The sequence below is a fragment of the Balaenoptera physalus genome (genome assembly GCF_965194825.1).
Source record: "Balaenoptera physalus genome assembly, chromosome: 1".
Taxonomy (NCBI): domain Eukaryota; kingdom Metazoa; phylum Chordata; class Mammalia; order Artiodactyla; family Balaenopteridae; genus Balaenoptera; species Balaenoptera physalus.
In genome coordinates this window covers 2640725-2659018 of record NC_138882.1, presented here as the reverse complement: position 1 = coordinate 2659018, position 18294 = coordinate 2640725, and the positions used below count along the sequence as shown (strand labels likewise).

Sequence of the window (18294 nt, the reverse complement as noted above, 5' to 3'; positions counted from 1 at the left end):
GACGCCCGGTGGAGCCTTACCCTCTGTGTCTGCCCTGATGCAGGAGGCCGAGGAGGCCAGGGGCCTCGGGTCAGCCTACCTCCGGCTGCTTGTCCCACACCCGGGGACAGGGGGCCACAGGACTCATCGCCCCCCAGGAAGTTCGGGGCAGAACTTCCACAAGGTGGGATTTGGCTGAGGGGTCAGGGTTTCTGGAGTCCTAGAGCCCCTGATGTCACGGTGCAGGAAGTCCCTCTGGCATCTACAGACCCTGCCTGGCTGGCTGGGGGTTATGCTGTCACAGAGATGATGTGAGTGAGAAGACCCAGCACCCAGCAGGGTTGTTCTAAGCATTTTAGACACAGTAACAGTGTAGTCCTTACACCCCCATGAGGTGCCCACGCCCCTGCAGTGAGAGGCAGAGCTGGGGTCTGCACCCGGCTGCTGGCCCAGAGCTCACGCTCTTAACGCCCCACCCGCCGTACTAGATGGAAGCCCAGCCTTCCGGGGTTTTGGTGCCTGCCCCTCGTCTGATGAGCACTTACCACAGGCCAGGCCCCGGGCCCCGGTATCATTACGGAAGAGGAGACTGCCTCGGACAGGAGGGATCGGAAGGGCGGAGCGGGGTCAGGAAGCCAGGTCCCTCCCGCTTCCAGGCCTGCTCCCTGGCCCGCGGGAGTTGCGCGGCACGGAACGCAGGTGCTCAGGGATGGACAGAGAAGCCAGGCCCGGGCATCCCTCTTCCGGCCCTCAGTCACCTCTTCAAGCTCTGCCCCCACTTCAGCACGCCCAGGGCAGGGCAGTGACCCTTCGGAGCCGAGGGACACAGAGCCTCCTGGGCACCTATGGCTGGCACCCCCTCCACCCCGGGTGAGCATGTGTCTGGGGGGCCGTCAACGCCCCTCCAAGGGCCACAGAGTCCCCACCAGTAACTCCTGCCAATTTGTCTGGGGTTAACGATCAGAGGGGCAGGTGGACAATGGCCTCAGTAAAGCACTCAGGCCCTAGGGGAGTTCCCTGTTGGCCTAGTGGTTAGGATTCTGGGCTTTCACTGCCGTGGCCCGGGTTCAATCCCTGGTTGGCAAACTGAGATCCCACAAGCCACGAGGCGTGGCCAAAAACGAAAAAAAGAAACCTCAGGCCATAGGACATGGGGAGCCCTGGAGAGTCTTGAAGGAGTGAAGTGACATGATCAGAGTAAAGCGAGCTCCCCGGCGCTCCCCACGAGAACCCCAAGAGAAATGATGAACTGGGCAGTGGTTGTCGGGCAGAGGGGAGGAAACAGATGCCACAGATGCCCCAGCTGCCAGGACTTCGTGAGTGACCGGCAGTGGGACCTGCAGCCCAGGGAGACTCAAGTCTCCAACGACCCCCTGGTTTCCGGCTTGAGCACCTTGGCGACTGGTGGCACCACCAACGCAGATAGAGGAACTAAAAGCAGCCGATTTCCAGGCAAGGATGCATTTATTTTCGGACGTGCTGATTTTGACAGGCTCTGTGGGCCCCAGTGGGGAGGGTCTGGCTGAGAGCCAGGTAGAAGGTCTGTAGCTGGGGATCAGGTCTGGGCTAGAGTTGGAGATTCTAGAATTAACATCAGGAAACCACCAGAGAGAAAAGCCTCGGAGAAAACTTCCACGTTAAAGTGTAGATTGAGCTAAGCGGCCTGAGCAGGGAGGCCCGGGAAGCCACGGTATCTGGGGCGAAGGATCCAGTGTCAGCGCAGCATAAGGGCTGGGAGGGCACGAACGGAGGACGCGCTCTGGGTCCAGCAGTTACACTCACCAGCACCTCCACCTGTGGAGGGCTCGGGGGAGGGACTGAGTGGGGACAGGGAAGGGACCCCCATAGCCAGAGTTGAGCGTGGAGCCCACAGATGGGCCTTTCAGGACAGGAGACTTGAGTGTGTGGATAGGCTGGGCGGCACAGGGCAACAGGACGAGCTTGGAGGTGATGGCGGTCCCAGGGAGAGGGGACGGGTGGGTTGGCCTTGAACAGGAAGCAATCTCCAAGATGAAAGCAGTCGAGATAAATAGGAAGGAAAATTGCAGGTGCAGGTAAGGAAATTGTGAGATCACACCTAACGGCCTTGATTTTCCCCAAGCAGTGAGGCAAGACTTCCCACGTTAGGGAGAAGGGGACAGAAATACAGGAAGCTTGCCTAGGATTAATGCCAAAGGGCGAATGGCCCCCTGGATGGGTGGGAGATGCGGCAGAGACGGTGAGCCTGCAGGGGGCCCTGCTCAGTCTTGTGAGTTGCAGAACTGAGCTGCAGGGCCGGGAGCAGCGGGCGGGTGCTGGTAACGGGGCAGGCTGGGCTGGAGACCCGTGGTTGAGGATTCGCAGGGTTAAGAATGATGCAAGGAAGCCAGAGAATGAAGGAGCTGGAGCTGGTCCGGGTTAGGGGTGGAGGGGGGGGAGCCCAGGATCGGGATGGCCCCTCGCTCCCTGTTCCCCGCACGTGTCGCTTGACCAATTCCAAGGCTCGGTCCCCAGGGCCAAACCCAACAAGTTCTTCCCAGGTGGGAACAAACCTTTGCAGAACAGTGTGGCTGGTGGCTTTGATTGGAGACAAACAGGACTTCTGAACACAACACTAGAACTTATTTCTCAGATGAGGCGGGGGAACAGTTCCTTGTGGCCTCTGCTGAGCTGGCTGCACGGACCCTGCTCCGAGGTCACTCACAGAAAGGCGCCGAGGCACACCTGGGCGTAGTTGTCCGAAACCAGTGTGTGCGCGAAGTCAAAGCACGTTGAGAGGCTTGGTTACCGGCTCAGTCCTTAAGACACTGAAGAATCATTCCTAACCTTTTACATTAATTTATTTTCATATACTGGGCTTACTTATAGTTAACAACAGCTGCCTGCTACAGACCAAATCCTTAAGACTACCCGACAGGTCAGATCACCTGCAGGACTCAACCAAGACGCAGAGAAACAACAGCACTCGAGGTCTCCCCTGGGCAGTGTGGTTCAGAGGAGTATCTGGCAATGTGAGACACCGATTTCTGGATTGATGGTTCTTGATAAGCTGACACACCCGTCTACCCACTGTTGGAAAGCGTCCCCATCGTGGAAGAACTCGCGGCCCACCGAGGCCTCTGAAGCAGCGTGTGGCCTGGCCGGCACCAAGTGTACGCTGGGCGAACTAGGGCGGAGACACAGCCGGCACTGGGTCCTCTGCACGGCCACCTGCAGCCCACGTACCTCCCGCTAACCCACCACAAGCCTCATGCTGGCCGGGCACGCTGGCCCAGGACCCGTCAACCCGGCCCCTCCACTGTGTCCCTCGCTCACTTCCAATGCCAACCCCAAGTCTCTGCTCCTCCGGAGCCCCGTCTACACATCACCCGGCCCGTGCCCCTCTGTACCTGCACATGGCTCTGAACTTGGGCACATCTTTGCAAACTGAAATGCCCACCCCACCAAGACCCTGGCTCAGGGCTCCACACGGAGGCTTCTCAACACTTTGACCTGGACAAACCCCGCGGGAAGACATTCAATCAGATCCAGCTGGGCCGCCAGGCCCTTGTTTCTGCCTGGGTCCCGGACGCACCCCCGCCACACTTCCGGGACGGATGGATGGATGTGACTCAGCCCCGGCGGTCCCTGGACGCTTCTCCTGGCAGCGCTCCTCCCCTGGCTGCCCCCATCCCTGAGTACCCGGTGGTTTTCATTTGGGGAAACGTACGGGCTTTTCAGTGAGCGCCACGTACTGTATCTGTAAGATACTGCCATCAGACACTGTTCAGAGTTTCAGGGGACTCTCCCACAAAGGTGAAACACAAATACACTCAGGACAGTTCCCAAGGGCCAGTTCGCCCCCTGCCCCCTGCAGGGAATGGAGCCTGAAAGGAGCAGCGACCCCGCCCAGGCCCCCCGTGGGCTCCGTCCGCCACAGCCACCTGGACTGTCCGCGCCCTGCCTCTCTGCCTGGACCCCTCAAGGACAATGCTCCTGTCCCCTCTCTGGGTCCACCTGTGAAACACTCTTAGTCCTTGAAGTCTCTTGAGATCCACAAAGTGAGACAAATAAGACAATTTCGCAATGCTTCCTTGATGTACAAGTAACAGAAGGATGACATTCCTCTCCATGCACTGGTACAATGAACTCAGGGACAAGTGTCAATCTGAGGACAGGAGCCCAGGCGCTCAGAGCCACCGCTCGGCCTCGGGGTCCTGTGGTCCCACCAATGGCTCAGCAATTGCAGACCGGGGCGGGGGGGCATTGCCTGGCTTCCTGAAGTGGGAGCGGGGGCCAGGAGGCAGAGTAAGCGGGGTCCTCGGCTCTGCCTGCACTGATGGGAGAAGAGGAAGGGGAAGAGAAGCTGGAACAGCGTCCAGGTGTGCCCTGAGGACAAGGGTCGGGCTGTGGCATCAGCCTTCCCAGCAGAGCCGTCCCGAGGGCTGGAGCGAGGCCACGCCAGGGCCGAGGAGTCGGGTCGGGAGGAAGCCGGCCGTGCCTTCCTCTCCCACACTCAGTTCCTGATGACCGAGCTCCCAAGATCTGGAGCCGGGAGGGTGGTGAGGAGGGAGCAAGGTGACAGGGTCGCTCCAGTCCCGAGGCCCCCAGCCCTCCCCCACTGAAGACCGCCTGAGCAGGCCAACAGACCATGGACCCAGCGCTCTTCCTAGATTATGCAGCTGAGCACATGTCAAAAGAGAGGGAGAAGGAACAACGCCCCGGGCTTTAAAGGGGAGACCCGGAGGGTGGCACTGAGTGGGGAGAGTGGCCAGCTCCGTCCAGCCCTGGAGGCTGGCAGGCGCGGCCTCTGGCGCTGCCTTGACCGTGACCTGGCGGCACTGCTGCCTAGCTGAGCATCTTGTGCCGATCGAAGACCGTCTTCCGCTGCTCCTGCACCTGCAGCTTCCACCGCTGCTGCGCTCCCTCCACGCGCTCCAGGACCGTGTTCGCCCGGGGCCCGGAGAAGGTGGCGGCCGCCACGGAGCGAGCGTCCTGTTGCAGGAAGAAGAAGAGGCTTGGCACCGAGAGCCGGGGGGTCTCAAACGCCTGACATGGAAAACAATGCGAGGAGAGCGACCCCAAAGGCCTCCCCGAGGGCACACCCAGCACAGGGCGCCCGCGGCTGCGGGATGGGCGGGGGCCTGGGAAGCGGGGGCTCTGGTCAGGCCCGGCTGCACCCCAGACTCGCTCCTGACCCTCAAGAGGAGCGCGGAGGGTCAGCACAGAGGACGCAATGACCCTGTCGTTTGAGGAGAGGCACCACGTGCCCCCACTGCTGGTAGCGGGCTGCAGAACTCCTCGGCCCTGCCAGCCACGGCCAGGACAGCAGGGAGACCCCCAGGACCTGCTCTGCCAGGGGCTGGGACCCCAGCTCACTCCCCGAAGGACAGTGTCTGGCAGGATGGAGCTGGGAGCTCGCCCTTCGTGCCCATTCCAGAGCCGCTCCGGCCGCCCTCCCCGCTCTGCCCCCATCCCCTACCCCCGCCCTCAGAACTGCTGCTGTTGTCAAAGGCAGCATCTTCCCCTAATTACCACTTCTCTGCCTCTGAAGCTCCAGAGCCCATGCATTTCCTGCAGGACCTGAACCTGATCTTTGGGGGGAACTGGAGCCGAGGGCCAGGCACACAGCCCGGAGGATTTCCTCCCCAGCTCTCCCTGCCTCTCATCTCCTGCCACACACCTCTTAAGGGATTAGCACACCTCTCTAAGCCCAGGGCCGCCCAGCAACTGCAACTCTGCTTCTAATGCCCTGAGCTGGCACAGCTTCTGTTGCCATGCAGCTGCCAGGCTGGGGAGGTAGGGGCGGGGGATGGGGGCGAGGGGAGGGAAGGCAGCGCGCCGGCGGCGGGCGGTGAGGCTGGCATGTCGTCACTGCCGCCCGGAGCTCTGCCCAGGGTGAGTTAGAGACGGACGCTGCCCCCCGGGAGCCCTCAGCCCGGGACCCCGAGGAAGCCTGCTCTGCCAGGCTGGATGAGGACCACGGCAGCACATCAGGGGCAGGTGCCGCAGCATCAGAGTCGAAGCCAGGACCCTGGGTTCTACAGCTGGGCCCTGGGGGGCCACCTTCTCCCGGCCTCGGCCACTTCGCAGCTGTGTGTCCCTGACAAGCCACTTGATTTCCCCAAGCTTCAACTTAGCAAAGCCGGTCTTCCTAGGCTTCTCTGCCTATACCGTCAACAGGAATTACATTCACTTGATGACCCAGTGCGGAAACACACGCACACAGCTTCATACAACACTCAGCATGACGCCCTCTGACGTCCTCTGCCCTGCTCCATCTCACTGTTTGCAGTGCTGGTCACGACTCAGGAGCTCGTGGGTGACGCCCCACACCAACACACACGGTGTATGACCAGGAGCGGGGTACGGCAAGGTTACATACAGTGACACGTGTGAAGTCCTCAGCACACTGCTGTCAGAGTCGGACCCCGCGCGGTGCTCAGTTTCCTTCCTCCCCAGCAGTTCACGGCGGGAAGATGACTGTGGAATCAAACCTGGCTTTGCACCTGGGCTCTGACCCTGGAGCACGACCTTGGGTGACACTGTGTCCTCTGAACCTGCTTCCCACCCACGGATGGAGCCTGCAGGAGCGTCTTCACAGGGACAGTGGGCGCACAGCGTTTAGCGGTGCCTGGCAGATCACAAGCGCTCAATTCACAGCAACTGTCAGTGTGAGACCCACTCCCGGAGCCCCCAGGCAGGAGGGGGGACCTGCCCTTGAAAGGTCACCGGTGTCACTACTTTTCAGATCGTCCCTTCCCGGTTCAGGACCAGCCTCTGAGTGGCTGTCTAGGTGAAGGGGCACTGGAGACCCCCGTGGGAGGCTGTTGGTCCCCCAGGACCGAGCTACCCCGGCTCCGGGGCTACTGGGACTTCTCTCCCCGCCGGCCTGCCCACACTCTCGTCCTCCTGGGAGCCTGGGGGCAGGCCTGGCGGGGCGGAAAAGCGCCTCCTGCCCCCTCCTTGCACCCTTCCTGGCCCCAGCTGCTCTCCTGTCCCGTCGGGAGAGTGTCTGGAGGGAAAGCAGAGGGAGCCAAGAGCAGCGCATTAAGGAACAGCTGAAATTCACCACATTACCACAGGACCACTTGTTTTTCCTTCATGTAAAGTCTTGACAAACAGGTCCTAAGCGGGGAAAGCTGCAGCTGAGAGGCTCTGCACTTCCACCGCTAATAGTCTGATTAATGGGTATTAGAGACGCCAGGTCTCTCCTAGAAACGCTCAGAGTGGGGCCTGGTCCTCACTGGCTCTGCCATAGGAGAGATGCTACCACTTCCAACCCTCTTACCCCCCAAGCTGGGCCTCTGGGCAGTGAGGGCAGGAGGGGGAGCCCCGCCGACCAGGAGGAAGGTGCCTGCTGCCGACGGGGCTGGACAGGCCTGAGGGTGAACGTCCCTGGGTGCCGGGCGCTCTCTTGGCGCTGCACCTGGATTATTCCCAGGCTCACGAGACTGGCTTATGGGCTGTGTGATTCTCATCTGCGGCTCTGCAGCCCAAGGTCACAAAGGACTTGGACCCGTGTCTCCCGAGCCCCACATTCAAGCCCTCTGGGCTGGCTGAACCGTGCGCGCCTGGCCTGGCCTCCCTGCCCCCGGCCTCTGGCCTTGCTCTGCCCCGTGACTGCCTGCAGCCAGGCCCTGCCCTGCCACCCCTCGGCCTTCCTGCCAGCTTCAGGTCAGGGCCCCGGTGAAAGGTCTTGCTCTCAAGGCTGCACAAACACTTGTAAAGCCGCACACACGGCATCACAGCAACCACACTGAGACAGGAGCTCAGACTCGGAAAACTAACCAAAGGGTTACACACCAGGACAGCGAGTGCAGAGCTGGGACTCCAGCCCAGGATCACAATCCCAATGCCACGCTCCTAACGGCTGGGCCACGAGGTCCTGACGGCCGTTCTAGAGACGTCCGCCGGCCCCGCCCTTCCTCGTCCCCCTTCCTGCTCTGGGCTCAGGGGGACGAGGGCCCTGTCCCTCTTGGGCTCCTCGCCACCCTGGGAAGGGAGGGGCCGCGCAGCAGCCCGGGGTCCCCAGCTGCCATCACTCCTGCACACCCCTCTCTCCCCCCCACTCCCGCCCAGTGGGCTGTGGTCTCGGGGGACCCTGCAGAGCTGAGGCCCACACAGCGAGGCCCAGAGACACCCACAGCCTCGCAGGAACCCTTCCTTCTCTCTCTTCCAAGGAGGCCAACCTACACATCTAGCACAGCTCTGTTTGCCATTTCTGCCTCAGCAAAAAGGCTGGCTTCCTCCTTTCAAAGGGCGTCTGAGCCGGGGGATTAGTCCTGATGCTGCTGGAATCAGGAAAGGCAGCGCCCCGCACCGGAGGCCCACCGGGCCGGCCGGCACCTTCAGAGGGAGCGGGGCTTTCATCTCCTCAGCGCTGTGGGCCAGGCCCCCTTCCTCTCTGTCCTCGAGCCCCAGGGCAGGAGATCCCAGCTACAGGAATGGGGAGACGAAGCCAAAGGGCCCCCATCCTGGGATGCGATCGACCCCCCGACTCCTGCGGTGTGGAGGGGAGACTTCTCAAGGTCACTGAGTTGCACAGGCCTAGAGCCTGACTTTCTTCCTCTTGGGGTGAAAGCTAAGTCCCCCGCCCCGGGGGGACCCCATCCTTCTTAAGCTCTTCAGATCATTTCCAGAGATCCAGCTCACCCACACAGGGCCTCCTCCCCTTGCCGGCCCCAGGCCCGGGCGCCACCACGGTCTCCGCTCCACTCCACTCAGCTCCAGAGGCCCCAGCACTTAAGCAGCCCCTCCCCACCATGGAAGAGCCCCGCTGCCAGGAAGCCTTCCCACACTAACACCGAGGAAAATTCAGCCCCCAGCCTCCCCCGCCCCTCTCCTGACATCCTTCTATCCCGCACCCCTGGCTGGGGGCTCTGCCCCGGGCTCGGACCCTGAGGGTGGGCCCGAGGTCTGTGCGTCTGTCTGCACGGGGCACCTGCAGGACCTGAGTACAGCGGGAGCAAGAATCACAGGGACGGGATGAGCTGGGGGGCCCAGGATGGGGTCCATAAAGAACCGTGCGGCTTGCCCTCCCTTGGGGCTCTGCAGCCAGGTGGCACACATGCCGGGGGCGCCGCAGGGAGAGGCCGCGGAGCCGTGTAATCATGGCCCATCTCTCAGTCGCTCCCCAGCCAGGACTGCATTACCGCACGCATCCCCTAATCCCGGGGTACTCACCCGCGCCGCTCTGCCCCCAGCAGAGCTGCTATTACCGCGCATTAATAACCAGGTAGGCGCGCGAGATTTCCTCCTGGACAAAGACCACCCAACTGCCGGCCCCCCGCCTCCCAGCCCCAGCTCCACCGGCCGGGCGCGTGTCAGCAGGAGGCTGGGGGCGCCCACCCCGGAGGGTCCGTGGGGTCCAGGCACGGGCCAGGCCCCCTCCCTCCCTGGCGTGTGCAGGCCTGCCCCGTGCGGCCGGGCAGCTTCGCGCTGAGGTCTGAGCCCCAGCCCCTCTTCTTCGTGGGACCCTGCCCTTCCCAGCTCCACCCGCCGCGTGCGATGCTCTCAAGGGCGACGGCCCGCCGGCGTGCAGCCTAAGCCTGGTGCTCCGGCGACCACTCACCCCTTCACCCCGCTCACCTGTGTCTCTGCAGGAAGAGTCCCTCTTACACGTGTTAGCCTCCCGGCTGTGGTCCCTCCACCCCGGCTTTACGTAAACCAGGGTGAGGCCAAGCACTCCGCACCTGTGTACAGCTGGTCCCCAGGGAAGCAAGCGTCCTGAGCCCCACCTGCCTGCAGATGCCACCCTCTGGGGCACCCCTCCTCCCTCACTGCTGTCTCGGGCACACATGGCAGCTGTGCAGGCCCGAGGGGGTGAGCTCGAGGGGCACAGGCCGGGAGCCCCCGACACCGTCACAGCTCTGTGCACGGCACACACCACCTCTCACTCCCAGAGAGCTGTCTGCGCCTCCTGTGTCCCACCCGGGGCTCCCCTGACTCTCCGGGTACGCTCTCCAGGTCCACTGCCAGCCCAACACCAAGGTCCGGGCACCCACACGTGGCTGCCTGGCGGGCTCACTGCCCCTCTGCCAGGAATGCGGTGGGACAAGGAGGCTCCCCGGCCCGTGCACTGACGCTGCCTGGTGCCACATCAGGGAAAACTCGAGGCTGCCCCCGCTGAGGAAACACTGCAGTCCGGGTGACGCGCAGGACACCGAACGGGAGAAGAGGCGACCGGAGCACTGGGGGAGGGGAAGACAGCCGCCACCTAGGCCCCAGGGACGCTGTGTGCGGCGGAGGGACCGGCGGGGCCGCGCTCAGAGCCCGGTACCTCGTTCTCCTCCTCGTTGTGCAGCCGCTCGGTGTAGGCATCCGGCTTTCGGATCAGAGGGTCCACCAGCATCAGGAAGGCCATGTAGAGCAGGAGGGCGCCCACCACCGACAGGTAGATGACGATGATGACCTGCGAGCGGAAGAGAGCCAGCTCGCCCTGTGGACGGCCACCTGCCGCTCCTCTCCCTTGCAGTCTGTCTTCACCGGGCAGCGCGGCCTCAAGTGCTGCCTGCAGACGGGCCAGGAGACCGCGGGCGCAGAGAACGACCCACTCCACCTTTACTGACTGTGCCCTCGGTGGTCGGGACCCCACGAGAACCACCAGTTCTCTGGCAGCACGAAGATGACAGATGAGACGCCCCCAGGAGCGGAGAGTGGGGAGGGGAATCTGCCCGGCCAGACGGGGGCGGGGGGAGCGCCCGTATGAGTGGGAAGTACCGAACCCTGCTGAGGGCAGCACAAGGTGACGGGGTGGGAGCTTCAGTCCCAAGAGGGCGAGTCACCGTCAGGGGACAGAGGGGACAGGCAGGCGGCCACAGCCCCTCCCTGTCAGTCACAGCAGAAGGTGAGGCTGGGGCAGAAAGACAACTTCCAGAATCTCTTACATGCCTGGAGAGCCTCCCAAGCTGCAGTCATTTTTGTTTTACAGAAAGAAAGAGTCAAGGAAGCTAATGAGATGTTTCCCAGTGTGGGTACTCCCGGCACCTTAGGCAGGACTCCCCAGGACACTGCCCTCCACGGTCAGTAACACACCGCAGCTACTGGGGCCACAGTCCATCTCCAAATGTCCCCCAGGGGCTGACACTCACCTGATGCAGACCCCCAAGGCCACACCATCACCCTCAGTCCAAAGAATACTAAGTGGTGGATGTGCCTTGAACCCAGATTTGCTGACCACAACTCCTATGCCTTTTCTCTCCCTAACCGCCATGCGTCGCTGCCAACCCTAGCCAAGGCGCCTACGCTACGATGGGAGCCGAGCTTGGTCCACAGCCAAGTCCAGCTGGACCACGCCCCTCCCTGACCAGGGCATCTTTAGACAGGGTAAAGGATCAGAACTCTTGCCTGTACCCCAGGAAGCGGGGGGCGGGACAGGGCTGACTCTCTAACAGGCTGAAGCTGGAGGGGGGTCTCTCTGGTCTCTTAGCAAGGACTAGAGAGAAACTGGGGGATTAGGAAGTGTATCTGATGAGGTCCCCACGTCAGGAAGTCCCTTCCAATCTAAGGTCTTGGGGACCTGGTCCCCCAAGCGTGGGGCCAGGGGATAAGCTCAGAGGGGAAGGGGTGATGGTAGGGAGGGCGGACAGGCAACCGCTTCCACCTCAGACGGGAGAGGATGAGCACCATGGGCCAGGCAGGGAGGGCAGCGCGGAGGACCACCTCCCCTCCAAAAGAGCCTCAAAAGGGAAGCCCGATGGCAGGCTCAGGGCTGCTGCCAAATTCCTGCGGGTTCTTTCCTGATGCTATTTCCAGACCCTTCACCAGACACGTAGAAATAAGCTTAAAAGCTGGACCAGGAGGAGCTTGTGTTGGAAATCGGCAAGCATGGCCTGGCTCGCCCTGGCTGGGGTGTGGTGGTGCTGGGGGATCAAGCCTGCCTGGAGGGGACCAGGGACCAGGCCTCTCCATGTCCTCACTGTGTGTTGGTGGCCATTCCACCACCTCCCCTGAATTCACTGATGCCCAAGAGAATGGGGTTCAGGGGACGCAAGGGGGGCATCTGACGCCCATCCTGCCAGGCCCGCAGCTCTGGTGTCGCTCTGGAAGCTTAACCAGACTGGAGGCTCCGGAGGGCGGGCTACCTCCTTTCCAACATCCCTTACGGTGCCCCGGACACAGCGGGAGCCCCGAAAACGTCTACTGAACAAATGGAAAGCGAGAAGGTAGGGGAAGATGGGAAGCGTCGGGGAAGGGGTCTCCAGCCCCCCTCCCAGGTCCTCCCTGCGAGTGTGATGGCGTCAGAGGGGAGAGCGGCTCCAAGGGGGGGTGGGAAGGGGGTCCCTGGGCTGTGACCCGGCCAGCCTGGGGGCCAGACCCCCAGCCCCAAGGAACGCTGCAGAAGGAAACAAGACGGAGGCAGAGGGCAGGGCGGGGCCGGGCCACGCAGGGCCCCCAGGGAGAGGGGGCTGGGCCGCGCAGGGGGCGAGGGGGCACCTTGATGGTGGTGGTGCTCCGCTCCTCGTACTTGCACTCGCACAGCAGGCAGTAGGCTTCCACGTCGTGGCCGGGCACCGGCATGGGCTCCACCACGTGCAGGCAGTTGCTGCAACAGACAGAGGGCTGTGGGGGCAGCCGGGGGGCTCCCCAGGGAGGGGAGGGTCTCTGAAGGGTCAGGCTGGCGGGACCCCTTTCCCAACCCACAGCCTCACGAGGCCCTTGCCCTCCGCGCCTCACCGGGTGGGTGTCCCAGCGGCACAGACTCCACCCCACCCCACCCCAGTCCCTCGGGTCCAGGGTCTGTCCCCGTGGCAGGCAGCACCTCCGCCAGCCCTCCTCTGACCCACGAATCCACCACAAGCCAGTGACTCTGCCTTCTTCAACATCTCTGAACCCCACTTCCCTATCCCCTCCCACTGCTGTGTCTCAGCCGGGCCCTGCCCCCAGGAGCCTGGCACCCTGGGCCTGAGCCTCCTCTGGGAGCTGCGCCTCTGGGAGCTGCAGGGGTGGTGCCAGATGACCCTCCAGGCCCTTCCAGCTCTGGCCCCGGCTGTCCCAGGGGCCCTCAGGCTCAGGCGGGGATTCTGGCAGAGGCGCCAACAGTGTGGGCTGGCATGTCCTCCACAAGCCTCCGTTCCCCCTAAAAGTCCGTATGTGGAGGGTGTGATTTCACCTGAACCTCTGATGACCCCACTTCCAGCGCTGGGCACGTGGCTCCCTGCTCTAACTCAGCCCCTGCCCGGGGAGGGGCCGCCGGACAGGGCCAGGTCCACACGCAGCACTGGGTCATCACTCCTGGGACCTCCCCTCTCCCGGGGCCTCTACCAGCCTCCGAGGCTCAGATTTCTCCCTGGGTCTGGAAGGTCACTCTGGTGCACCAGTGGGACGTGTGGGTTCCCCGCAGGGATGTGTTCTCTCCCCAGAGAATCAGTGAAACCGTGACATGTCCCTTTTTGGGGATCAGTGATAGCGCCTTAGGGCAGAGGGTTACGGAAGGGCAAGCTGGTTTAAGTCTCTGCCGTCTGCAGGTGACGTGTGTCACTTCTCTGGGCCTCGGTGTCCTCATGGACACAACAGAGGCTGAACTTGATCAGCGTCCTTCAAAATGTGCTCCCTGGGGCACGCCAGGACCCTCTGTGCCGGAGGGTGGGAGGGAGGGGCCGTGGACGCTCCCGCTCAGCCGGGGCAGTCCTGACTGTGTTTTTACACAATGTGTTTCCAAAACAGATTTGTTTGAAGCCTGTATTTTTAGCAGGGTGAGAGACACTGCACTAGCCAGCTCTGGGACTGCCTCTATAGTGTACTCCTCGGGGAGCTCCAGCATCAGGGCGAAGGTGGCGGGGTTTCCGCCCCTCACAGGCACGAGGACCCCCAGCACGAGATGGAAGAGCGCCTGCCACACGGGAACGTGGCCTGTGCGGCTCAGACACCCTGGCTTCAGCCCCTCAACCAGGGGAAGGCCCAGGTGTCCTCCTCGCAGTGGAGGGACCATGCGGAAGGGGGCGGAGGACACACCTGGTCTCCTCTGGCCCCGGCCTGAGGTCTAGGATCACAGCGTCAGGCCCCACCCCTCCCCTAAGGGGCTCCAGGCGGCCTGCGATGCCTCCCCTCCCTGACAGGCCAGGGTCGCTGGGTCCCAGAACCCCGGGGTCTTACGTCCCAGCCTCAGGTTCCACCCACCAGCCTTGGTGGAACTGTTCCTCAGGCAGCCCCCTAATGCTGACTGCCCAGGGGAAGGAGATAAACCACAGCCTGAGAGGTCCAGGTAGGACCCCGTCCTCCGTGGCATCCACGCTTGGCTTGGGGCCTTACTGTGGCCCCAGCGCAGAGACAGGGCTGGTACAATGTGGTGGTGCCTGAGGGATGTAGCCTTATTACCTAGTGTCGGGCTGAGACAGTCTAGCCGTTTATTCCTGACGCTATTTGAACTGTAACCACGAGATACAAAGAGGTCACAGGGGCTTCCCCAGGACTCCAGGTCCTGGGGCTCTGTAACTCCATCAGGACGGGCAAAGACAGAAGGAAACATGGGTTTCCCTCTTGGGCTGTGGCGTAAGTCGGATGACGGTCACCTTCGTGGCCTCTAGGAAGGCATAACAATATACATCACTAATACTACCAGCTGACATTTATACGGCCTCAGCATGTGCTGGGAATTGTTCTAAGTGCTATACTTACTTGTACATGCGTTGCACAAGTGTGCGCTTGCACACGTGCACGCACGCGCACACACACTCTTATTTAATACTCAAAATACTGCCACCGCTTTACAGATGAGGAAACTGAATACACTGGGGATTAAGCAACTTGCTTCACAATGTACAAGGAGCAAAGCTAGATTGGAAGGCAGGCAGGGTCGATCCAGAGTCTGCATCTAACCAGACTGGTTCTCAGAAAATCACACACTCAGAGCTGGACAGGTTCAAAATCCCCAAATGCTGCTCTGGACCAACTGCATCACGATCACTTATTTAAGAAAAAGTTTCTGCCGTGCCCCACCCCCCATATTCACTGAATCAAAATCTTGGGGGTGGGATGGTATCTAACGTACAGCGTGGTGACTATCATTAACAACACTGTATTATATACACTTGAAGTTGCTAAGAGAGTAGATCTTAAATGTTCCACCACACCCACACCTGCACGGTTACCCTGTGAGGCGATGGAGGTGTTGTCTAACCTTATTCCACAATAGATACATGTATCAAATCACGAAACCTTATACAACATCACATGTCTGATTCATCTCAATAAAGCTGGGAAAAACAACAACAAAAAAACCCCAAAAATCATGGCGGAGGGGGTGCTGGGACTCTGTATTTTCTCAAAGCCCACCTGGTGATCCTGATACCTGACCAAGTAGAGGCCACGCTGACCTGGGCTCCCCCGTGTGGCGTAACCGCTCCATGGGGACCTGATGCAGGCATCACCGCACCTGCGCTCAGGGCCCTCCGGGACGAGGAGCCCCTGCTCCTGAAACGGCCTGCACCAGAAACGCCTCGACTCACACTTCAGTCTGGCTCCCTGGAGCTCTCCTCGCTGGCCCCAGCCCTACACCCAAGCCACACGGTGCGCCTCAGAGCACGCCAGCCCCTCTCCTGCCCTCTCAGCTGCATGTGTCCCCAAATCCTCTCCGTCTCAGACTGTAATTCCTTAAACCGTTCTTTCCAGGAGAGCATGTTGAAACTTGCCTTCAACAAGCTGATGTCCTTTCTCTGAATGATTTTTTGATTATTTCTCTCTTTTTTGAAGTGAGGCATCCAGAAATGAATTCAAGACTCCAGGAGCATAATGTAAATTCTCTTTGGGTCTCAATCTCTGCAACTATAAAATGGGAACACAACCCACCCCACTGCCTTCCAAGGTGGTGAGACACTGGCACCAAATGACGCGTGTAACAGAGCTTCGCCAAGAGCACGCAAGTAGGCGAAAGATCCCACGGTATGTGGCTCTAATGCTTACCTCTCCCAGCTTCTCTGTTACCATTTTGCAGATATGAACAAACACCCAAATCAACGCAAATCAAAATAACAAAATCCACTCCTCTGACCAGGAACCCCTCAGCTGGAATTAAAGACATGTGGACCCTATTTCTATCGGTTGTGTGACCAGGGACAAAATATTCCTTTGTAAGGTTCTCCATAGAAATGGGAGAGCAAGTTTATCCTCCAGGGTTCCATGAACCCCAGTCAACACCCACAACCTCAAGGGCCAGCCTGGGCAATGCCTTACCAGTCCTTCTGTGACACATTCTGGTTGTAAATGTGTCCACTGATGTTTCTATATGGTGGACAGATGCATTTGCACCGGATATCTTCAGAACTCTGCAAGAGAAAGCACAAGTCAGGTGGGCAGGGCCCCTGGGTTCAAATTCTAGCAAGACTCTCAACTTTCAGTTCCCTGTTCCATAAGGTGACCATATGAATGCTCTCGATCTTCCCCCAGGCCCAAGTTCAGCAGGAACGACTTCTGCAGGAAGGATGCTACATCACACGGTCCTCAAGAAACTGTCTGGGGGCGCGAATGATACCCACGGAAGGCTGCCCAGGGCTGCCACTCCCAGGTAGGGGGCTTGGGGGAGGGGCAAGCAAGGTGGCAAGGCCCAGAGCAAGGTGCTCTGGGCCTCACACCTGTGTGTGTACCCGGGTCCAGCAGTCTTGGCGGCTGGCCTCTTCCCCCAAGCCCACCTCCAACTTCCTAGGTTAGGATCAGGGAAGGAAAAGGCTGGGGTGAACCAGAAAAAGTGGACGTTTCCATGGAAACACTCAAGCAACCCCTCTGCAAGTTCTCCCTCCCTGGAATGGGTCAGAGACAACAACACAAAATTTTCATTCGAATTAGCATTCCTAGGAGGAAGTGGAAACAAACCCTGAGACTCAGTCTGATTCAAAGCCTCAGTGATCTTCATAATCTCGAATTCCCAAACCGAGCTCCAGGCCATTACCCCTAAGGAATGGAAGTCACCTCGAGTCCCAGCTCGAGTCCCAGCTCGGGGGTGGGTCCCCTCCACCCAGCAACCCGCATCTGTGCAGACTTCACACTCCTCACATTACGCCCACTCCTTAGGCTACTGGAAGCTCCGACTAGGGCAGAAGGCACCCAGGAGCAAAGGAAGAAGGTACTGAGAACTTAGACAACTTCCCCAAACACAGAACCCTGACTGGAATTCCACCTCCGGCGTGCCAGATCCAGACGCGTGCCCCGCAGACCCCCCCTCTCCTGGAGGCCTGCAGCCTAGGGCCGAGAGAACATGCCCCGGCACGACGGCCCGAAGGGGAGTGAGGGGCCGAGCTGGAGCAGTAGCCCCACCCCACCCCCGGGATGCCGAGGCGCAGGCAGGGTGGTCGTGCACGGGAGCTGCACCTTGTTGGCTTGGGCTGGGGGCACCAGCAGACTTCCGACCACGGCCACCAAACACAGGAGCTTCATGCTTCTCAGACTTTCGGGGCCGGCAAGACCGCCCACCTGGAAGAGAAATACTGAGGCGGAGAAGGGGCGGGCGGCCACGCAGCACCCTCGGCCCCGGAGCGAACCGCCCTGCTCGGGCACGGGAATTGGGTGGGAGCTGGGCCCGGGGTTCTGGGCCTTCCAAGCCCGGTCCGCGAAGGCGCTTCCCTCTCCCCCAGGCCTCGACTTCCACAGCCAAACTGGCGCGCCGGGCCGCGGGGCCTGCTGGGCGGGGCCACGGGCCTCGGGTCCGCCGGACAAGGCCGGCCAGCGACCCCCATCTCGCGTTCCTCCGCCCTTCCTCATCACCGCCCGCAGCTCCTCCCGCTCGGGCCGAGAAGAACTTGGGGCGCGGAGTCTGGGAGCCCCAACCCCACGGCCGCCGCGGAACCCGGACCCCAGGGCCCTCGCGACCCCCGCGACCCCCGCACCCTCCTCCAACGCACGTCTGCTAACCTGCGAACCCCGCCTCGGCAACACGGGACGCGGCCGGCCCCGCCCCTCCAGCTTCTATTGGCTGCGGGGGATGTCGCCGAGGCAACAAGGCCCGCCTCCGCCTGGGCGCCGAGGCTCCGCGCAAGGGAGAGGGAGACATTTCTCAACCCGATCAAACAGGAAAAGGGAGCGTCTGCAAGCGAATGAGAAGCTGGGAAGGTGTGGCCTCCTTGCAGCCGCAGAATTCCACCGCCGAGCTCGCTTCTCCCCGTGTTCAAAACCCAGGGTTTCGGAGGGGGCCTAAGCTGTTCAGTCTTGCCGTTTTATAGAGAAAGCACTTGATAAACAATAAGCTAGAAACAACAATAACGATAAAAGCAGATTCAAGGGCTCTGTCCTCATCCACAATTTGGAGATGTTATCTGAGTCGCATCTTTGCTGCAGAGGGCGGCCCCACCTCTCCTCCCCGTCCCCGCCAGGAGGAGGAACCCGGGCGGCGAGGGGCGGGCTGGGCCCCTGAAGGGTGCGCCCCGC

At 61.3% G+C, this 18294-nt stretch overlaps 1 protein-coding gene across 5 annotated transcripts; it reads right to left on the bottom strand.

Annotated features, from left to right (window-relative positions):
* Window positions 1-4016: 4016 nt before the first annotated feature.
* Window positions 4017-17873, bottom strand: TMEM9 (transmembrane protein 9). 5 transcript variants are annotated; one of them, XM_082450104.1, is made up of 6 exons: window positions 17782-17871; window positions 17242-17343; window positions 16111-16202; window positions 12376-12484; window positions 10220-10351; window positions 4017-4932 (listed from the first exon to the last, which is right to left on the bottom strand). In XM_082450104.1, the coding sequence occupies exons 2-6, from the start codon at window positions 17305-17307 to the stop codon at window positions 4786-4788; spliced, it is 546 nt and encodes a 181-aa protein (XP_082306230.1). In that variant the 5' UTR covers window positions 17308-17343; window positions 17782-17871; the 3' UTR covers window positions 4017-4785. The 5 variants fall into 5 exon arrangements, with proteins under 5 accessions (XP_082306230.1, XP_082306228.1, XP_082306229.1 ...); XM_082450101.1 differs by lacking the exon at window positions 17782-17871 and having other exon boundaries at window positions 4652-4932; window positions 17242-17663; XM_082450102.1 differs by lacking the exons at window positions 10220-10351; window positions 12376-12484 and having other exon boundaries at window positions 17782-17873.
* Window positions 17874-18294: the final 421 nt, after the last annotated feature.

Coding starts and splice junctions, on each gene's coding strand:
- TMEM9 (XM_082450100.1), bottom strand. CDS start 17,631: ATGAGGAAGGGCGGAGGAACGCGAGATGGGGGTCGCTGGCCGGCCTTG. Junction 16,203..17,241: donor CCCCAGCCCAAGCCAACAAG/GTGCAGCTCCCG, acceptor TTTCTCTTGCAG/AGTTCTGAAGATATCCGGTG. Junction 4,933..16,110: donor AATGTGTCACAGAAGGACTG/GTAAGGCATTGC, acceptor TTCCTGCAACAG/GACGCTCGCTCCGTGGCGGC.